The sequence below is a fragment of the Mus caroli genome, chromosome 5 (genome assembly GCF_900094665.2).
Source record: "Mus caroli chromosome 5, CAROLI_EIJ_v1.1, whole genome shotgun sequence".
Lineage (NCBI taxonomy): Eukaryota > Metazoa > Chordata > Mammalia > Rodentia > Muridae > Mus > Mus caroli.
The window spans coordinates 16,542,840-16,563,145 of record NC_034574.1 but is presented as its reverse complement, the minus strand read 5'-3'; the positions used below and the strand labels follow the sequence as shown (position 1 = coordinate 16,563,145).

The window sequence follows — 20,306 nt, the reverse complement described above, 5'->3', positions numbered from 1 at the left end:
GACCATGGCAACAGCCCCCTCATCCTCAGGAGACCATGGCAACAGCCCCCTCATCCTCAGGAGACCATGGCAACAGCCCCCTCATCCTCAGGAGAAACACTCCAAGTAGATGCCTGCAAGCACAGAGCACCAAGCCCGGTGCCTGTGGCAATGTTTTCTTTGTGAAGTAGATGCAGTAAGGGATCAACAACAACATCATACAGGAAAACAGCAGTTACAAGCTCGCTTTAGTAAGTTTCTTACCAGTGGCTTATTTCTAGAATGTTCTACTTTAATATTTTCAGTTCCTGGCTGACTAGATATGAACTGAAACCAAAGTGCGTGTATGGGGGACTAATGTAGGTAAAGGAGGACGCCATATCTTTTGTTTTGTTTTGTTTTTTGTTTTTTCGAGACAGGGTTTCTCTGTGTAGCCCTGGCTGTCCTGGAACTTACTATGTAGACCAGGCTGGCCTCGAACTCAGAAATCCACCTGCCTCTGCCTCCCGAGTGCTAGGATTAAAGTTGTGCGCCACCACCACCCGGCGGGGACGCCATATCTTACTTTTGCTTTCTTAGATGTTAAAATTCATGCATGACTTGATAACTTTTCACCCACTTTACTCCTGAGGTGGAGTTCACCATTCCCAAAATTCCCACTTCCGCACAAACCAGATTTTCAGAAAGAACAAGCTAGGAACAGCAACATGAAGGGGAAAGCCGGGGTTACGTCCTCAGAGGTAACAGGAAACCAAGGCTCACCTTGATTTTGCTTCTACTATTTATTTTCTATCTTTAAATCATGCTTTTCAAAAAAGTAACCAGTCCTATATTATATTTTACTGTGAGACTTGCCCTTTAGTCTTTAGCAAGAAGTGTTGGTTTTAATGGCAGCAGTTGTAGCCTAGAGTGGGAAACAGTCTTGCTTTCATGTAGCAACAATAAATGGCCTGACTGACATCTGCAGAGCTGGGTGGCCCCAAGGGCTTTCTGAGGAAGCAGAGATTCTTAGAACCAGGAACTGTAAAACACATTTATGAAAGGTGGCATTCATTATCCACACTGCTGCTTTTGGTATAAAATGGTTGAATTGTGAATATATCTTAACAAAATTGTAATGAAATATTAAGAATAACAACTTGGGATTTATGGTTTCTTAGTCCCAGGAATATTTACAACGTAGTGACTTGGACTTAGCTTTTTTTCCTTCCTCTTTAATGGCCCAGATTGCATGGCCTTTGTTCATATATGTGTATGTGTGTTCATGTGTGTGTGCATCTTCTGGATGTTCCTATAACATGATTGTGAAGGCTGGAAGTCAACCTCAGCTGTTCTTCCTCAGGAAATGCCACATTTTTTGTTTTGAGACAGGGTCTTTTACTAGGACCTGGGCTTGCTGATCAGGCTAGGCTGGCTGGACAGTGAGCCCCTGGGCTCTTCCTGTTTCTGCTTCCCCAGAGCTGGGATTATAGGCATGTGCGATCATACCCAGCTTTCTACATGGCTACTAAGGCTTGAACTCGGCACCTTATGCCTCCATGGCAAGCACTTTTGTGACTGAGCTATGTTCCAACCCCTGTGTCTAATGGGATGGTATTGGAGTTCATTTCTAGATTCCTTAGTACAACCTCTTGAGTCAAACTTCCTTGAATTTCTTTCCCCTTCTTGATGGGCCCTTCCTATCTATGTGCTCCTGATCTAGGCACTCTTAACAAAATTAAATGAAGAGAACTGTATATGTTCCATTATTAACCTCATTTTACAGATGTGGAAATGGGGCACAAAGAAGTTAGGTCATTTGCCAAGAGTAACATCATCACAATTTAAACATGCTAACCCAGCCCTTAATCTGTCTATGTTGGCCTCCTGTTTGATGTGCTGTCTACCTGCCTAGAACCCCCATGTATAACATACACATACATAGGGGAGGAAGAGGCCACAGGTGCAGTCAGTAAGTCAAGGCCAGAGTCCTGTAGGGTGTCCCAGTCAGCAGAGCTGGCACCCCTTCAGTTCTAGAAAGCCTATAGATCAGAACCTGCCTACTGGACCAGACTTGAGGATAGATGACAGAAAACCCACTGTAAATCAAGCTGAAAGTGGGTTAGCCGCAAATCGATGGGTAGAAAAGATGCTTGTTAAGAATACTCTGAAGCCCAGGTTAAGCAATGGGTTTGTGGGCGCTAGAAAAAGACAACTTTGAAGTTGTCAGCAAACTCCCGAATGGAAATAGCATCCCCAAGTAGCAGGAAATGCAAACCAAGAGTTTTCCTAGCATGACCTAGAAACAAATAGGAAACTTCATTGGTTGTAGTGGAGAGAAAAAAAATCTTTCTTGCTTAAATTTGAATGAGTTATAAAGTTGATGCAAGCTATGTGCCTCCGATAGAGAACAGACAGACAACTACATATCTCCTCACATCAAAATGACACTTCCTCAATGTCTTCATTTCTAGACCACATGCCATGTGGCATCCAGAGCTCACATTTACCATGAATCAAAATGTTTTGAGGTAGGGGAGGGAGAAGGCTTGAGATAGGATCTGGCTTTGAACTTGCTGTGACTTGAACAAGGAAGGCCTTGAACAACTGACCCCCTGCGTCCACCTCTGAGCTGGCAATTGTGGACCTCGTTCTTGCCCAACACTGCAGGAGATACTGCATCTCCTGTCAGCTCTTATGAGCTCTGCTTCTCCGACAGCCGAACCTTACTATGAGGAGGAAGTTGGGACATTTTCCTCACATCATTTTCCCATTTAGTAGGCTTTTGGTTGTCAGCAGCCTCAGAAATCATTTGAAGACTTGGTAGTAGTTAAAGAGACACACATAAGCTTGTTTATCAGAAAGTAAAATTTCTTAATTATTATTGAAATCAGGGGCAAGTTGACTTCAGAAGCAGCTGGAGCCAATTTTCCTATATAATTTTTCCTAGCTTTCAAAGTCAAATTAGTAAATTATGTTAAATGTGAAGTTAAAATTGGTTTTAGAACTCATACTTCCATGTGTGCCTGGCAAATCCTGTCACCTCAATATGGCATAAATTTGCCTTTCAACCAACCCCACACTTACTCCCTTTGAAAGGCTGAGTTGTGTTGGCAAAGGGCCCATTGTTCCATGAATAAAGCTATTATTTTTTTTCTTGCTGTCAGATGTTTAAGGCAAAAATAGTGATCTTTGAGGTCTGTGTGGTTGAGTTGGCACCAGTGAGTGCCCTGCACACATCTGAGTCACTGCTAGTCCGTTGGGAAAGGCTGAGTTCCCTCATTGGAAGGGTCCATACTGCAAGTCCCCTGCTTGCATTCCCTGTGTGGTACCCTTGCATAGAGCTCAGGGGAGGACCTGATATTGGGAGGACACACACAGAAGGCACGGTAAATGCTTGGCATAGTGGACATACCCAGTCTTGAGGGAAAAGATAGCATTACATGGTGGCCTGTGGCTTGAACTGTGAATTACTACTGCCCATGTGACCTCCTAGGGACAGCATCTCTACAGCGAGCTTTATCATTTATGAAAGCACTGTTTAAGAATGGGAGCAGTTAATAGTGGCTTTTCTTCACTAATGTCACTGCTAGTCGCCCCCACCCCCACCCCATCCCCTTGATGGCACACTTTAGGTTTCCTGAAACTCTATATTTTGTGTGATATATATATATATATATATATATATATATATATTCCATCAAAAACATTGGTACTCCATCATCAGGGGCCTACAGATGAACATTATTGACCACTTGTTTTTGTTTGTTTTTTTTTGAGGCAGGGTTTCTCTGTGTAGCCCTGGCTGTCCTGGAACTCACTCTGTAGACCAGGCTGGCCTCCAACTCAGAAATCTGCCTGCCTCTACCTCCCAAGTGCTGGGATTAAATGCATGCACCATCACTGTCCGGCAACCATTTGTTTGAGATTGGTTACCATTTATGGAACAAAATAAAGAAATTAGAATAGATTAAGGTTGTCATATTTGAATTCTAGCCATGATTTTCAACTGCTGTGTATTTATTTGTTTTAAAGTTGCTTAAGTTACTGCTTTGAAGGTACAAAGGAAGGCAGCTCAATGCTGACACTAAAAATGAGTTTAGGCAGACTTTTCCTTATAGCAATTAACTTAAAATAGGAATTTGTAATAAAACAAAATGAAAATAAATGATGAATAGTATTAATGGACTTATCTAAACCACAGCGAGGCAGTTTTAGTTAATTGTGAAAAGTCTTAATAAGCCTTCATTATATAGTCCAGAACTAGAGGGTGTTAGAGGTTGTGCCGGTGTTGGGGATGGAGAGAGGGTAGTCACCAGATACAAGGATGAAGATGGGCAGGAAAGCAAGGAAGCATAAGTATGGTTGACAACAACTGTACATCTCAAGTAGCTAGGAGAGAGAACGCTGACTTTTCCAACACAAACAATATCTGCCTAAGGTGAGGGATTGATCCATTCCTTTGATCTGGTCACTAAACATCATATTCATTGATTAGAATTAATCACACTGTATCTCATAAACATGTAAACTACTGCTGTGTTATCAACTAAACATTAAAAAAAATGAAAATACAGGCCCTGAATTTTACATAGTCACTAGCAACTAGAGGGACTCAAGTTGTCCTTTAACACATGACTCAGTGTTACATACTGCTAGTCCTTTGGGAAAGGCTGAATTCCCTCATCGGAAGGAGCTCTCTTCCTCATCCGGGTACCCTGCAGTTTTGCAACAGAGAGGATTAATTTGAGGGGTATTTTTAGAAGATTATATTTAGGCAACAACAAGTTGCAAAAGGGAAAGCAGTAAAATATGTTTTATAGCCAATGTTAGTCAAGAGAAAAGGAGAAATGTTTTATAGGAAAAGAGACAAAATAAGAGCTGTGCTCATTGGTGGCTGTAGAGGAGCTGGTGGCCCAAGACTAAGGAGAAAGCAGAAAGGGAATGGTCTGTATTTAACTCTCACAGCACCTCTTTATAGGGTCTTTCTATATAGCCCTGGCTGTCCTGAAACTCACCATGTAGTCCAGGATAGCCCTCAAACTCACAGATATCCACATGCCTCTGCCCGCAGAATGTTCTTACCTCTCAGAGCAATGTTTGTCGTCTTGCTATGAAGTCTTACCCATCTTTTATGGAGATAGTATTCTTCTCAGATAACTTGTGAGCTCAGTCCTCTGTACTTTACTCTCTGACACCCCGTGTAGCAAGTACAGCTTCCACTAAGCTTGAGGACAGAACCTCAGTAACAGGATGTATTCTAGCCCAGGGTTTAGTTTGTAGTCTAAGCAATCCAAACGAAAGCTTAGAAAACATCCAGGAGGATGTCTGTGCTTTAGCATAAATCCTCAGTTCTCTTTATAAAGCTATCAAGGACATTCCTCCCTACCTTGCTGTGGCAAAACTACACCCGCTGAGTCTTCTAGAATTCTCCAGTGCTTTCTAGAATTTTCCAATGCCTTTTCATGTGGCAGTAGCTTGTCTGCATATGGTCAGATTAATTCTGGAAGATTGCAAGTGCTGGCTTGGGTAATGAAGGTTCCTGCCTTGTTCTATGGTTTAACTGGGAGACCTCGTTTGACTGATGGGATTTCCTGAGCTGCTGCTGCTTCAGTCCCCCCACCCAACCCCCCACCACCGTGTTTAAATGGGGACAGGACTGCCTGAAAGCTGACAGCATGTGTATACGGGAGGGTACCTAGCACTTGGTAGATTTTCAGTTAGTGAGGACTTTCTCTAAAATCAGAGGAACCCAGCCTGGCCAGTCCTGGTTGTTTATCACTGCTCCGCTGTGACTCCAGTGGGCACACCTCTCCCTGCTCCTGGTCCCAGACTGATCTCACCACACTCCACTTCAGAGTCAAGGAGAAAGTGGCAAGCTTTGGCCAAAAGCTAACAAATTTACTCCTGGCCCCAGCTGTCTAATCTCTCACATTAACAAGGTCCTGCTCTTAACCATCTTGAGAGGATCTGCTAGGATCCCTTCAGCAATCCTGATCTTTGGCCCTCAAATAAACAAACACAAACAAAAGACGCAAACAAACAACATCACCTAAGATAGATGGAAATCTGTTATGCCATGCTCAAACTGACTCTACTCCAATGACATCTTGCTGTAAGTTAATAAACTTTTAAAGCATGCCCCAAATGAAACACATCGATATTGTCATAGGGCTTGTTATTATAAAGACATTATCAGTTCTTGGATTACTCTTTGACAGTGTCAGACTTTGCTAACACATCGTTAGCAATTTTTTGTTTGTTTGTTTGTTTGTTTTCAAGACAGGGTTTCTCTGTATAGCCGTGGCTGTCCTGGAACTTACTTTGTAGACCAGGCTGTCCTCAAACTCAGAAATCCGCCTGCCTCTGCCTCCTGAGTGCTGGGATTAAAGGCGTGCACCACCACACCCGGCTGTCGTTAGCATTTCTAAACTCTTCCATTTGTTCTTGGTTCATCACTTAATGTGCAGTTCTTGCACAGCTGTGCAAGACTGTGTGGGGTGGAAAGTCTACCATTGATTTACAGACATGAGGGGATAGCCTAGAAAGAGTTTCCCAGTTTCATAAGTCTTAGGGAAAGTACTTTTAAATGACTTGATTTTTGTTCACTCTGGATACTTGGGAAGATCTAAGATGTGGGGTTCCACCAGCTCATGAAAACCACAGGACTGGGCAAGTGGAATATCTATCATCGTTAGCACCCTGCTGGGCCTGAGCTGGGCATATCTGGCCTGGAGGATGTCCACCCACAGATGTCTGTGCTTTCCATAATTGGTGTAAGTCAGCTTGTATAGAGGGTATCTGTCCTGTATCCAAGATAAATTAGATTCAAGACTAAATGAATTCCTTACTGCCACAGCTTTCCTTGAACAAATGACCAAACTCTCGTGGTTGCCCCAGCCCCTGCTGTTTTCTCTTCATGTAAATATTTATTGACTTCTTAATCAAGTGTGCATATGACACTTGTGGGTGGGCACCCATGGAAGCCAGGGGCGTCGGATTCCTCTGAAGTCAGGGTTGTAGGTGGCTGTGAACTACCCGATTGTCCTGGCAATGGAATGCTGGCCTTCTGGGAAGCAGTGCATGCTCCTAACCCATCTCTCCCACACAGACTCTCCCTGATTTTGAAACAGGGTGTCACGAAGCCCAGGCTGGCTTCCAGCCTCCCAGGTAACTGAGGATGATGGCCTTGAACTTGTTTTCATTTGCTTATGCTTTGTTTCGGGGTGTGTGAGTGTGTGTGAATTATTTTTAGGAGACCCTGTTCATGTAGTACATATAGCCCAGGCTACCCTTCAACTCACTGTGTAGTTAAGGATGTTCCTGAACTTCAGACTCTCTTGTCTCTGTTTCTCAAGTGCTGGGATTACACATGGGGACCACCCTGCCCAGTTAGGTGGGTCTGGGGATTGGTCCTTGCTAGCCAGGCACTTTACCAATGTACATCTTCTGCTGCTGCTCCCTGGTTATACCAACTGCCCTGAACTGAACTCTGTACACTCCACTGCTGTCGGAGACAGCTTCCTGCCAGGCATCTCCAGGCACCATGGCTGTAGGGAGGGAGAGACCTTTCCTAACAGCCTGCAGAAACAGGAAAGGCAGAACGGCTCACCTTTCCTCTTGCAGTCTAGGGTTTGTATGGGAAACACGTAATTGTGGCACAGAGTGGAGTCTGCTTCTGGTCTGATGACTGCGGGTATCCCCGACACTTGGGGTTTGGGGTCCACTTGCTCCTTCTCTTCATCACACAGCTCTTGAGGCTTTAGCTGCAGCAACTTTTTATTTCTCAGCGCTGGTGGGCTTCCGCACTTGGCGTAGTTCCCCAGATTCCGGTTCCGTGGGATCTGCAGCATGGAAATGAGCGTCTCTAGCTCACAAGTGCAGTGCCAGGGGTTGTCATAGAGACGCAGGTAGCTCAGGAGTGGCGTGTAAATGAACGCCTCCTCTGTCAGCACCTTGATCTGGTTGTGCTGCAGCAAGAGGGTGGTAAGTTTATTTAAACCAAAGAATGCCTCGCTCTCAATTTTGGAGATCTCGTTCTGCTGCAGGTCCAGGCTCTTCAGCCTTTTAAACTTAGCAAACATGTTGTTCTTTAACACGCGGATTTTGTTTCTTGCTAGCAGCATGTGCAGCAAATCTTGAGGCCAGTCAGGCAACACATAGACTAGTTTCCTTTCTTGGCAGTCTAGGTATTTTTCATGGAGATAAGTGTACACATCACAAGGCAGGCCTGGTGCATAGCGTTTGACTGGGCTGGAGCCTCTCCTGCCACCACGGCCATGGCTGCGGCTGGGATTGCCTTGACTTCTCAAAACACCAGGGCTGGACTTGCGAGGCTCAGCAGCTCTGCAAAGGCAGAACAGAAGCAAGATGGCCACTATGCGCATTCTGATGTCCAGCTGGCCCCAGGCAGAAGGAACAAGAAAGTCTTCCTCTGGAATCCAAGTGTGGGTAAGGCCCAACTGGGGTGTGTAGAGCTCCTAGGTGGGACACAAGAAAGAAAGCGAAGAGTGAAGAGCCATCTTGAACAGCGTAAGACAGAAACAGCAGATTTATTTTTTTCTGAGCCTGCTAGTTTAAGAGGGCAAAAATGTGCTGTAGACGGTCCTTTACCTTTTACTTGCCTGGTTTAGTTAGTATACACATGTTTGGGCCTTAAGTTTGAGTCATGACTCTCTGTCCTGCTAGCTTGTACCCAACCTCATCTTCAGTATCTGTAAAATGGAGTTATGATGTCTCCTGGTCCCTGGGCAGATGAAAGGTGCTCAATGCCCGGCCCATGGGAAGTTCTCAACTGTTAGGACTCAGCCTGGTGAACACTCCAACGTGTTCCTCATCCTGTAGATTTAAGAATTGGAAGACATTCTCCTGCCAGCCCTGAGATACACAGCCATGTAGGCGTGCTCTTCCTGGCCGTATGCTTTTCTTTCAGTCTCTCCTAGTCACCACTGTCAGGTCCCAAAGAAACCTTGGGCAAAAGACTGAGATTATTAACATATTAATAAATAAGTTATTAATTACATATTATTAACATATCAGAGAAGATGGTGGCCACTGACTGCTAGGCTCTCTCAGCATTGCAAGTACCTGCTACAGAGTCCTCTGGCCACTGGCTGCTGGCTCCTCTCAGCCTGTCTCATCCCAGGCTCCCACTCTAGATCTCTCCAGCCCTAGCTTCACCTCTCTTCCCCCAGCTTCTTTTTTATATAAAACTCCGGCCATTTTGTCCATGCGCTGTCTTGGTTCTCTCTGTCCTCTCAGCTTCTCTCTTGGTCCTCAGCTCATGGCCCTTTCTTGCTCCTGTGTCACTTCTGTCCCCCACCCCAGTCCCCATCCTTTCATGGCCTGGTTTATTCTGCTGGGCTCTAGATGCCTTTGGCCGTTCTCTTTCCCTCTCTCTCTCTCTCTGCCTCTTTCTCTGCCTCTCTTTCTCTCTCTGTCTCTCTGTCTCTCTCTGTCTTTCTCTGTCTCTCTCTCTCTGTCTCTCTCTCCCCCCACCCCTTCTCCTCAACCCTACCTTGGAGTGGCCATGTCCTCGTTTTCATTCAGCCACTCATGTTGAATGTGGACCTAGAAATGCTTAGAATAAATGGCACTGTCCCAGCTATCCCCTTATATGTCACCACGACACCAATGCCACCCTGACAGTGAGGGCTTCTCTGTGGCCCCCATGCCAAGGACTTCAGTCTGCCTTTCTTGTTTTATGGTTCTCCATAGTGTTCATCAACTTCTGTCTAAACAAGGGGTTCCCTTCTTTTGTGACCTGTTCTGTCCAGTTTCCTTAACTAGAAATCAAATTCCCTAGAATTTGGGCAAGAATTTTTGCAGGCAAGCTTCACTGAGATGTGACTTATTCTGAGTACTAGGGACATCCCGGCAGCTTTTCCTGTCTAGTGAGGCCCCGCCCACCTAGAGCACCTTCCCACTGCTTGGTTTCAAGCGGTCCTCACAGTCACCATTCATGTATCCCCCAGCCCTGCTCCAAAGCCTAAGCATCTCTCAAGGTGCTGAGTGCGTTGTCTAGCTGTCTGTCTGCGTGTCTTATCTTCCTTGAGGCATGCAATGGTCAGTATTCCAAGAGCTATTAAGGCATATGGCCCTTCTCAATCTCCACTTTTCTATAACTTATTGCAATTTGTATATAAATCTAACTTAAAAAGTCATAACAGCTAGGTGGTAGTGGCACAGGCTTTTAAAATTCCCAGCACATGAGAGGCAGAGACAGGTGGATTTCTGAGTTCAAGGGTATCCTGGTCTACAGATTGGGTTCCAGGACAGTCAGGGCTACACAAAGAAATCTTGTCTCAAAAAGCCCCAAATAAATAAATAAATAAATAAATAAATAAATAAATAAATGAAGTCCTAACAAATAGTTTATTTCACTTATTATGCATGTGAACTATTAGAGGGTTAGTGCTTCTATAACATGCTTTGAAATGCATAAAAATAATGCACAATGTGGAACCAATTTAGAGATGAGTGAATGGGCATGTAATAAAGCCAGTATAAATACAGATTATAATCTAGATGGCAGAGATATAGGTGCTCACAGTATAGTCCTTTCAATCCTTGTATATGTGTAAAAATGGGTATAATAAAATATTTTAAAACTAAAACTAAAGAATAAGTCCTGGAAGATGGCTCAGCCAGAAAGTCAGTAGGGTGCTTACCACATAGGCATAAGGAACCAAGCTTGGTCCCCAGCACTCTCATGAAAGTATGGTAGTAGGTATCTATAATTCCAGTTCAGGGGAGGCAGAGGCAGGAGGATTCCTGGGGCTCCCTGGATACCTAGGCTTGCTGAATCAGCAATCTCCAAGTTCAGTGAGAACAATAACATGAAGAAACACTGTCTACCAACCTTTGTCATTCACATGCATACATACATACATTCATATACACATATATAAACACATGCACAATAATTAAAACGCTATGTACCCAAAAAGGCCAAAATCCAAAACCAACCAACCAACCAAAATAAATTATTTTTCTTAAGCCTTCAGATTAAAATCCCCAAGGATATAGTATTTTTTAAATTGAAAAGTTTTTTCTTCCCATCTTCTTCCTGTACTCTGCAAACAATAACAAACATGTGTATGTATGGGGTTTTAAGCCAAAGACATCATTTGCCTGAGCAGAGAAACCCACATACTTAGGACACATTTCTTGCTAAAGTTTCTCTTTACTTTTTAATGAAAACGTTGTATTGAATGTAGGATGGAAAAACTAAATGTTTGCAGTGTGTTGTTTAGTGATGCCTTCCTTGTTTGATTTAGGCCACTGTAAAAACTTGCAAGAGTTGAACGTCTCTGACTGCCAGTCTTTCACAGTGAGTATGAGAGTTTATTCTATCGTTGTTTATGTAGGTCCAGACCCCTCACCCTGGAGAGCCAGTGGGTAGACTACATACTTTGTGTGCATTTGGGGTTGAATATGGAAAAAGCAAACTGTATTAAACATTGGCAAAGACATGTGCCCACCCCCACCCCCTACACAATGCTATCGTTCATCTTGTGGCTATGTGCTTAGTGGTAGAGCCTCTGGCAAGTAGAAGTCTTTAATGGTTACATAAAAAGGAACTATGTTTATGTTTCATGCATATTTATATGAGACAGAAAATACTGGGCTCCTTGCAAGGGTGGTGGGATTATTCTGGTGAGTTTCATGGCTGTTGGTAACCATGTCAAAGAGACGGAAATGAACATATATCCCTAGATTCCCTCTTTCCTGGCCCTTTGGCTTTCTCTCTCCTCTAAACCGGTCTTCCGTATTGTGAACATGCAATATGCCCTTTGTACAGGCAGGTCTGACCAATTCACCTCTATCATCCACCATCCACACACTACTGGGAAAAAAAAATCACACTACCTTAATATTGGTACAGCCTAGAGAGACTGTAGTCTGCCTCCCTTTGTAACCTCATCCTGCTCCACTCTACACAGTAAGTTCTGGTGACCATGGACCAGGGTGCTCAGAGCAGTTTCTTGTTGTTGCTCATACAGTACTGTCTCTTTTTTCTTTTTTCTTTTTCAGTTTTTTTTTTTTTTTTTTTTTTTTTTTTTTAGATAGGCCAGGCTGGCCTTGAGCTCAGCAGTTCACTGCCTCTGCCTCCCAGGTTTAAGGTGTGCACCACCATGCCCACCTTTGTTCCTTGCTCTTGCCTTCACCATCACCCCCAAATAAGGCTTAGATAAGGGAATGGTTCAAATAATTAATGTAAGTACATGGGATGGGGAGACATTTGGAAAGTGGCCCAAATGGGCAGTAAGAAAAGCTCTGAACACGGGCAGCCCGGTCTTGAGAATTAGGGTCACTAATTTCTGCTGAAACCATTCCAGTGGAGTGCTGCTGGGACTGAGATATAGCGGTAGTGAGTTGTGAAATGGACAAGATACAGGAAAATGAGCATGAGCTATAAACTAATGTTTCCAGAAAAATGGATGAGGGGGTTAGAAGGAATGGGGACCTGGAAATGCAAACACATTTCTAGAAGCCAGTGGAGACTACCCAGCTAGTGGGACGAGTTTCTGAGGAGACAGAGAAAGCAGAAGGAAAGTCTGACGTGTAATGATGCTGAGCACATGTCAACACCAGGCCACAGCCCTTGACAGGTGATAAGACACCTACACTGGTTCCTCAGAGATCCCCCCCCACCAGCATTTTACACAGCAGTATGCCGCATGTTCGAGGGAGTCCCTTCTCAGATGTCTTTCCTGTTTTAACATGAAATCTCCTCAGGTCCCCACAGTGCCATTTCAGTGTGTCCTTGAGCCCATTTTTCTGTCTGTCTGATGATCATCCCTCCCATCCCCCAACCCCAGCCTGGTGAACTTTGTTTCTCCTTTAAAACACTCTTCATCCCCACCGGGGTTTTCCATACATTTTTGAAGAACTTTTAAAAAATAACGCCATAGAAATAAAAATGAATTGATATTACCATTTACTCAGAGAGAACACTTCAATAATTTGTGGTATATGCATAGAATTATACCACTGTAGCCACGAGTAATTTTACAGCATTTTCTACATCCTTAAGAGAAATCATATCCATTAAGTCACCTCTCATTTTCTCTCAGCTCTCAGCACCTTGTAATTCCATTTTTTTTTCCCTGACAGGCTTAATTTTCTTCTCTTGCAAGTTGGCACTGTGGGCTCAGCCCCTCAGCAGTTATACTTTCTACTCTTACAGTTATGCTCACACTGGGGCTCCAATTTTAGAAGCAGGGATACTTTGAAAAAAATCCTCTCTTTACAGTTTTCCCATGAAGCTTATCCTTCCATTTTCAGAGCAGTTATTTCCCGAAAGATGGAAGACATTTTATGAGTAAATAGAATATAAACATAAAAGTCCAAAGACCCTTATACCACATTAACTCCTAATTTTCTCCTAATACAAAAGGGAAGCGTCCTGATTAGTTATCTCCCCCCCCCCTCCCCGGCTGCTGCTCTCCTCTCAGAGGCTCAGGCCTCAGCATGAGTCCACTTCACAATGAGCAAGCTGCTACTTTATGTTTGGGAGTGTTCCCAGGAAATCGAGGGATAAACAGACAGCCCAAAGAGCACGTAAGAGAACAAAATTCTGCTTTCCCTCTGGTTGGGTTCTTTGACTACTAGCAAGGTGCATAAGGCTTCTTCATCAAGAAAGATGGCCATCTTGCTAGCATATCCTTCAGATATCCGATAAGGATTCAAATGGGACCATTGTGAAGTGGCTTCATTCTTCTATGGGTATTTTTAGCACCTGCTGTGTTAGCGCTACCCCATTAGGTGTTAGAAAGAATTTTAATGTGCGGTTGATTTTCAGTTCTTGCCTCTGGAACATGAGTTCTGCATATGAATACAAAAATTGCACTCTTTGAATCTGGCCTTCTAGCAGGAAAGTCAGTACAAAACCATCTGCACCAAGTTTGTGAATATCAGAGCCTGGCCCAAGTTTGGGATCTATAAAGGGCTAGTAATTTCATCCAGTTCCACTTTGTTGTTGTTTTCTCCCTTTGAGACACAGGCTGGGAGACAGGCTCACATATAAAGATGTGGGTGACCATCCACTCAAAGAGCTTGGATGTATGTGAACTTGCTGTGTGAAATAAATCACACTGAGGAAATTTGAGTCCTATGGGTTAAGGACAGATTCACGAGCCACTCAGCAGTGTGCACGCTCTAACAGTTTTGGGTTATGTGTTCAAGCATTCCAAGGACGAGGCTTGCATCCTTGTAAGTACTGAGAACAGGAGTGGTCTGGACTTGTTTGGGTGACCAAGCAACTCCACAAAGCCAAAGACTGAGTAGAGATGGCTGACTCAGCACAACCATCCTCCTCTTGGCCCTGTCTCTTCTGAGGCCTCTCTAAAGGTGGCTAAGCCAGCTCTTCACCTGCTTTGTCTCACCTCACTTGTATCCTCAACAAAGTCTATTTTAACAGGTGCACAGTCTGCGAGCCCTGACTGATTGGCACACCTAACATTTTCACCTGTCCATGTATGGCACTACATAAGGTGATGGTTACTTGGATTTTTGAAGGAATCTTGTGCTATATTTGTAGTATTTGCAGATACACATATCTGAATCCTATACTTGGTGATTGAATGACTAGAAAATCACCATCAGTTTGAGCTCAGTGCCAAGAGCACAGAGTTTTTCAGTGGCCCCACTTGTCTACACAAGGCATGGGCAGGGAAAAACTTGCCTGTGCAGAGCCCCTTTGTCTTATTTAAGACAGGATTTGCTGCCCAATAAGTCACCCACTGAGTGGCCTACCACTGACCACCATACCCCAGGATTTTGTTATAGTAAAAACTCACATATCCTAGGAAATCATGAAGAATGGGCTATCAAACTGACCTTGCTGCCCCTGAAAATCAAGTTTGCCATCCCTAGTGGTATCTCAGTTCTGCACATCCTAATTCTCCGAGCTAGTGAGGACTCACCTCCTCCAGATACATGCCTGTGGTGGGCTATCCTCTTCAGGATAGACTGTGTTGAAATGCTCTAAAGCTCACTTATTCAGACCTCGCTGATACCTGGTGTTATCTCAGGGATACTATCAAACATCATTGGATAAATAAAAACCTGTTGCTAACTCTGCTTCTCCTCCCCTATCTCCTCCCCTCTTTTCCCCTCTCTGGTTTTGACAGGGTCTCCCCCTGTAGCCCAAGCTGGACCAAAACTCATTATGTAGCCTAGGTTGGCAGTTAACTTAAGGTGATCCTTCTGCCTCAGCCTTCCCAGAGCCGGAATTGTAGGCATACACCATTATGGTAACTATACATTTTGCATGCAAAGTAGCTCATAGCAGTCAAAACTTGAGCCTCATCTGGCCTTTTTAACCTTTAGTTCAAGACCATTGCTTGACATCATTGGCTCTCAAGTCTCATGCCAGCCGAAGCCTTCGTTTACATGCTGAGATCTTCTCGATCCCTAACCCCAATCCCAACACTGGCTCTTGTGCACTCTGTACACTTTATATATTGTCTACATTTTACTTTTCAAATATAGATATTGAGACCATCTCTGAGCTATCATAAATTCAGTGAAAATTTGTCCAGCTTTTTAAATGTATCAGTATCAGAACCACAGAAATTTAGTCACACAGACAGATGACATGCCTGGGCTAAACATGGCCTTGCTTTCAATGAAGTCCAGCTGTTGAGAGCATTTACAATTCCAATCTTTAGAATAACTTTAAAACTGGCCAATTTGTGAGCACATTTCTATATCTGGACAGTCAAAAGTCACACTGTCACATACCAGGACTTTAATGAAATGTCATTGTGAGGTATTGAAATTTTATTTTTAAAGAAATTAGGGAGCAGTGAAGCGTCAAACAGGAGGACTAGTTTCTACTTTTTATTTGATGTAGTAATCAGGCATATGAAGGGGCAGGTTGAGTATGAATGTTTTTCAGGGACAGGAAGAGAGATGAGAGATAATAGAGCCATTATGAGGCCTGTGAGGATTTCATCTGCTTCTCCTTCTTCTGTTATGTAGGATGAATCCATGAGACACATTTCTGAGGGCTGTCCTGGGGTCCTGTATCTCAATCTATCCAACACAACCATCACCAACAGGACGATGCGACTCCTGCCTAGGTAATGCCTGTGACTGTTTGTTTGAAATCTGGTCTCATAGGTACTCCAGGCTGGCCTCGAACTCGTGCTCCTCTGCCCTCTGATGGTTGCTGCTTGTGTTATTTGTATCCCATTGACAATATTGTGTTCCTCTAGGCTTTGGCTTGTTCTAGTTGACCTCAAAGATAACTCCCCATCAGCACCCAACCATGGCAGCATGACCAGGGAACAGATGACAGCTTTCCAGCCCTGGAGCTGGCAACTGCACTCTCCTTCCCTGGCAGGTACAGCTGGACACTGGTCTCTCTCAGCCAGTGGTCTTGTCACTCTTGAAGGAGTATACCCAATAGCTTGAGGTAGATCTTCCTGTTTCTTTCTGCTCTTCTTCCTGGACATTTGAGCCTGGCTCCCGACTTCCTTTCTGGTGTCTGGGACCTTTCTCTAACAGAGCTCCAACATGCCCCCTCCTTGACCTGGGAACACTGCTGTCCATCCATGCTTCAGGTGTCCGGGTGTCCCACTGAGATGGCTCAACCTCCAGGGAGCTTACATTGCTGAGTTTTGACTGTCTGTTGACTTTGATGTGCCCAGGATGTTGTAGCTGCTCTTTCTTAGCCAACCCTTCTCTGGAGAAGGGCATAAAATTGGGCAGAATCTTCAACTTCACACAAATATATCTGATTCAGTATTTACTGTGGAGAGACTCATCAGGCACTGTATCTGATCCCAGGGAGATGTTCAAATTTGACTTTGGGAAAACATTTCTCAAGCCATTGTAAAAGACTTTTGAGACCATGACTGTTTGAGATCCTTTGAAAACTAACAATAAGACATGTGGAAAAGCTTAAACAGAAAAAATTCTGGGTGGCAATTTCTTTATGTCTGACTCTAATAATCTTCCACAAACAGGAAAACTTCAGAAAAGTGGCATGGCGCTCCCTGTTTTAGTCAATTCTTCAAGACTCTCCTTTTGAAATTCCTCCAGATGCTTTAAATCTTCACCCAGCCAGGAACTTAATAACCCTTTACTTTTTATCCCTGTACCTTTTAAACTTAGCATATAGTCCATTTAGAATTTATTTTAGTGATAAAAAGCAGCAATGATCCAAAGTGAAGATCTATAAACCATGACCCCTGTGGTCCAAAGCTTGCTTTTGTGTGGTCCAGCCAAGGTTTTACATTCTCCATCTGTAATAGTTGATCATCCAACATTATTTATTGACTGTAGTTCTGTGTGCTTCTTCCTTATGTATTTAAACATTTTAGACAGGCAATAAGTACTTAAAACCCATTCATTCCTAGTATCTCTTTACATATAATTTTGTCCACATCTCTGGGGTTTTCATGCCTATTGTACCCTGCCCAGCTTCTCTTTCAGCCACCCACCCCCAATAGATTGGAAGGGGCTGATAGGAAGTGTCCCACACCATGAAAATTGGTTAACATGACAAGACAAGATTTGAATTATTGTTTTGACAATTGTTTTGATTTAAACTGATGGAAAGGGCAATTTAGAAAGCAGAAGAAATTTGAAAGTTTACCATGCCTATAGCCAGCACATTGGAAATAGCACAAAAATTGAGGCAATATTTTTTTCTTTCAATTCCTTAAAACGATCTGATTCAACCATGCAAGCACTTGTGTTATTGTCAGCAGAGTGCAGTCTGGCCACACAGCTCAATTTGCCTAACTCTGTAGCGCAGTGTTTGAAAACAATGTGTGTAGTGTGTAATGTAACCTGGGGAAGTACACGCACACTTTAACTGCAGTGGTCACTGGTGGGCTACCGCTGTCAGAATCTGCCAAAGCCAATGAAGGTGTTTTGTGAGAACCACTTGGCTACCTAGAATCAACTATAACCAATTTTGTATTAGCACCTGTCAATCATATGTTACCTAATCTTCGTCAGTAGGATAGTAAGATATAAAAATTGACAGTAAAGATATTTATGCACAGTTTTGGAGAACTAGTTAGATATTAATCACTATATTAATAAGGATAAGATAATCATCTATATATAATCATCCTTTTAGGAACAGAGGACTTTTACTGTTTTTCAAAGTTCATAAATCTCTTAGTAAAAATTTATTTTGGTCGGAAAAAAAGTTGGAAGTTATTCATAGATGAGTTTTTAAGTTCTCCTCATAACTAGCAACCTGTCTGTGTTTTCTAACTTTATTAACTACATGGTTCTTTTTGGGTTGGAATATGAGATGCAAATATCTTTTTAAACTTTTCTCTTAAAACTGGCACAAGCAAAGCCAGACACTTATTTCAAAAATAGGAATTTGGGAAAAGCATATCAGACTCGTTCCGTGCTTTTTCCATTTTCCAAACCAAGCAGTCCATATTTTATTTCCTTTTTGAGAATTCTTTGTTTAAAGTGGTTGGTGCTTCGATGAGTAAACTTCTGTCTTTAATTGTAGACGAAATATGGACTGAATTATTTCTGCCTTTTGGAATTCAGATTCCTTCAAAGACCAGCTCGGCATTAGTTTCTGCACTCTCATGAGTGTTTGGAGAGGAAAGCTCGTTTAAAAGAGCAAGCCTCCTCGTGTAAATGTGCGTGTATACACAGACTTGACATGTCATCATATGACAGTGACGCGTTGCTCACTGTAATCAAGCTTACGTGCAGTTTAACTTATGCATAAAGTATCATGCTTTCTCATAGATCGCAGCATTTTTTCCACATAAAATAATATTCATTTTCCTGGTTAATGTATCTTTGTGATTTGTGTTGCTGTTTGGAGATGGGCCTTCAATGGCTGGCCTAGGCTGCCCTCAAACTTGCCATCCTCCTGCCTCAGCCTGCTGAGTGCAGCGATTACAGGCACATACTACCATCTTAACTTGAATCTTTAAAGCTCTGCTGCTAACTCCCCTGCCTTTGTTCTCCTTTGTTTATGTATGCATTTTGTGGAATCTCTTTATCGATCCCTGCATCTTAAACCTTAGTTGTGTTTTATGTGTAGTATGTAGCTAGCTTCTAGTTTATTTTTGTTTTTTCAAGTTAGCCTGTTTCTCCAGGTAGCCCTGTGTGGACGTATAAATAAAAATGGCCCCTATAGGGCCCATAGGGAGTGGCGCCTTGTGGCAGGACGTAAGTCTCAGTCTCTTCCTGCTGCCTGCCAGTGCAGATGTAGACCTCTCAGCTCCTTCTCCAGCACCAAGTCTGCCTGCACACTGCCATGCTTCCCACCATGATGATAATGAACTAAGCCCAAGCCAGCCCCAATTAAATAGTTTCCCGTATAAAAGTTGCCATGGTCATTGCATCTCTCTATAGCAATAGAACACTGACTAAGATACCCAGGCTGTCCTGCAGCTCACACTGTTGTTCAGGCTGGCCTTGAACTGAAAGCATGTGACACTGCCCATGTATTAGCTAATATTTTTAAAACGTTTATTTTTTTGTGCCTAAGACTAATATTTACTTTTTTTTTTTTTTTTGGTTTTTTTTTTTTTTTTTTTTTTGTTTTTTGTTTTGGTTTTTCGAGACAGGGTTTCTCTGTATAGCCCTGGCTGTCCTGGAACTCACTTTGTAGACCAGGCTGGCCTCGAACTCAGAAATCCGCCTGCCTCTGCCTCCCGAGTGCTGGGATTAAAGGCGTGCGCCACCACGCCCGGCTTAATATTTACTTTTTAAAGATTATAAAATAAAATTTGTATGTTAAAATCTGAATTTATAAGTAGATGATTTGGAAGTAATTCATATCACTTTACAAGTTGTCTTTCTCTCTCTCTCTTTCTTTCTTTCTTTCTTTCTTTCTCTCTTTCTCTCTCTTCTTCCTTTCTTTTCTTCTCTCTTTCTTTTTCTAACTTAAGTGGGTCTAACTGTATAACCTAGGGTGCTTAGAACTCACTATATATCTCAGGCTTGCTTGAAGCTCTGGTTGTCTTCCTGTCTCAGCCATCTATATACAGGAATTACAAATGTGAGCCACTATGGTTGAACCCCTCCTCTGCTTTTTAAACTTAAAACATTCTCGCTGACCCCATATTAAAATGATCCTTTCCCCTTAGTTAACGTAGCATATTGGTATGGCTATAAATCAAATAATGTTTTAGGAATATTTATTTTATAAATGTACACAAAATTTAGTGGGAAATATAGAAACGTTGAATTCCAAATAAGAATTTTGGTTGTAATTTCTAGTTCTTCCCATTTGGTGAACATTTAGAATAAATTCTGCTGGGTGCTGATGATTTTTGTTGCACGAAAAAATACACGGTGTCTTAGGGTTTTACTGCTGTGAGCAGGCGCCATGACCAAGG

General features: G+C 43.0%; 2 protein-coding genes across 3 annotated transcripts in view; one reads left to right on the top strand and one right to left on the bottom strand.

The window, feature by feature from the left end:
* Fbxl13 (F-box and leucine rich repeat protein 13) overlaps positions 1–20,306 on the top strand; it is a 159,318-nt gene that overhangs the window by 75,929 nt on the left and 63,083 nt on the right. For both annotated transcript variants that reach the window (XM_021163602.1, XM_021163601.1), the window contains exons 10-11: positions 11,238–11,290; positions 15,949–16,049. In XM_021163602.1, the coding sequence (XP_021019261.1) occupies positions 11,238–11,290; positions 15,949–16,049 (154 nt within the window). The remainder of the gene's footprint in view (positions 1–11,237; positions 11,291–15,948; positions 16,050–20,306) is intronic.
* Lrrc17 (leucine rich repeat containing 17) overlaps positions 1–20,306 on the bottom strand; it is a 32,618-nt gene that overhangs the window by 7,817 nt on the left and 4,495 nt on the right. The window contains exon 2 of the mRNA XM_021163603.2: positions 7,571–8,438. Within this exon, the coding sequence (XP_021019262.1) occupies positions 7,571–8,345 (775 nt within the window). The 5' untranslated portion in view covers positions 8,346–8,438. The remainder of the gene's footprint in view (positions 1–7,570; positions 8,439–20,306) is intronic.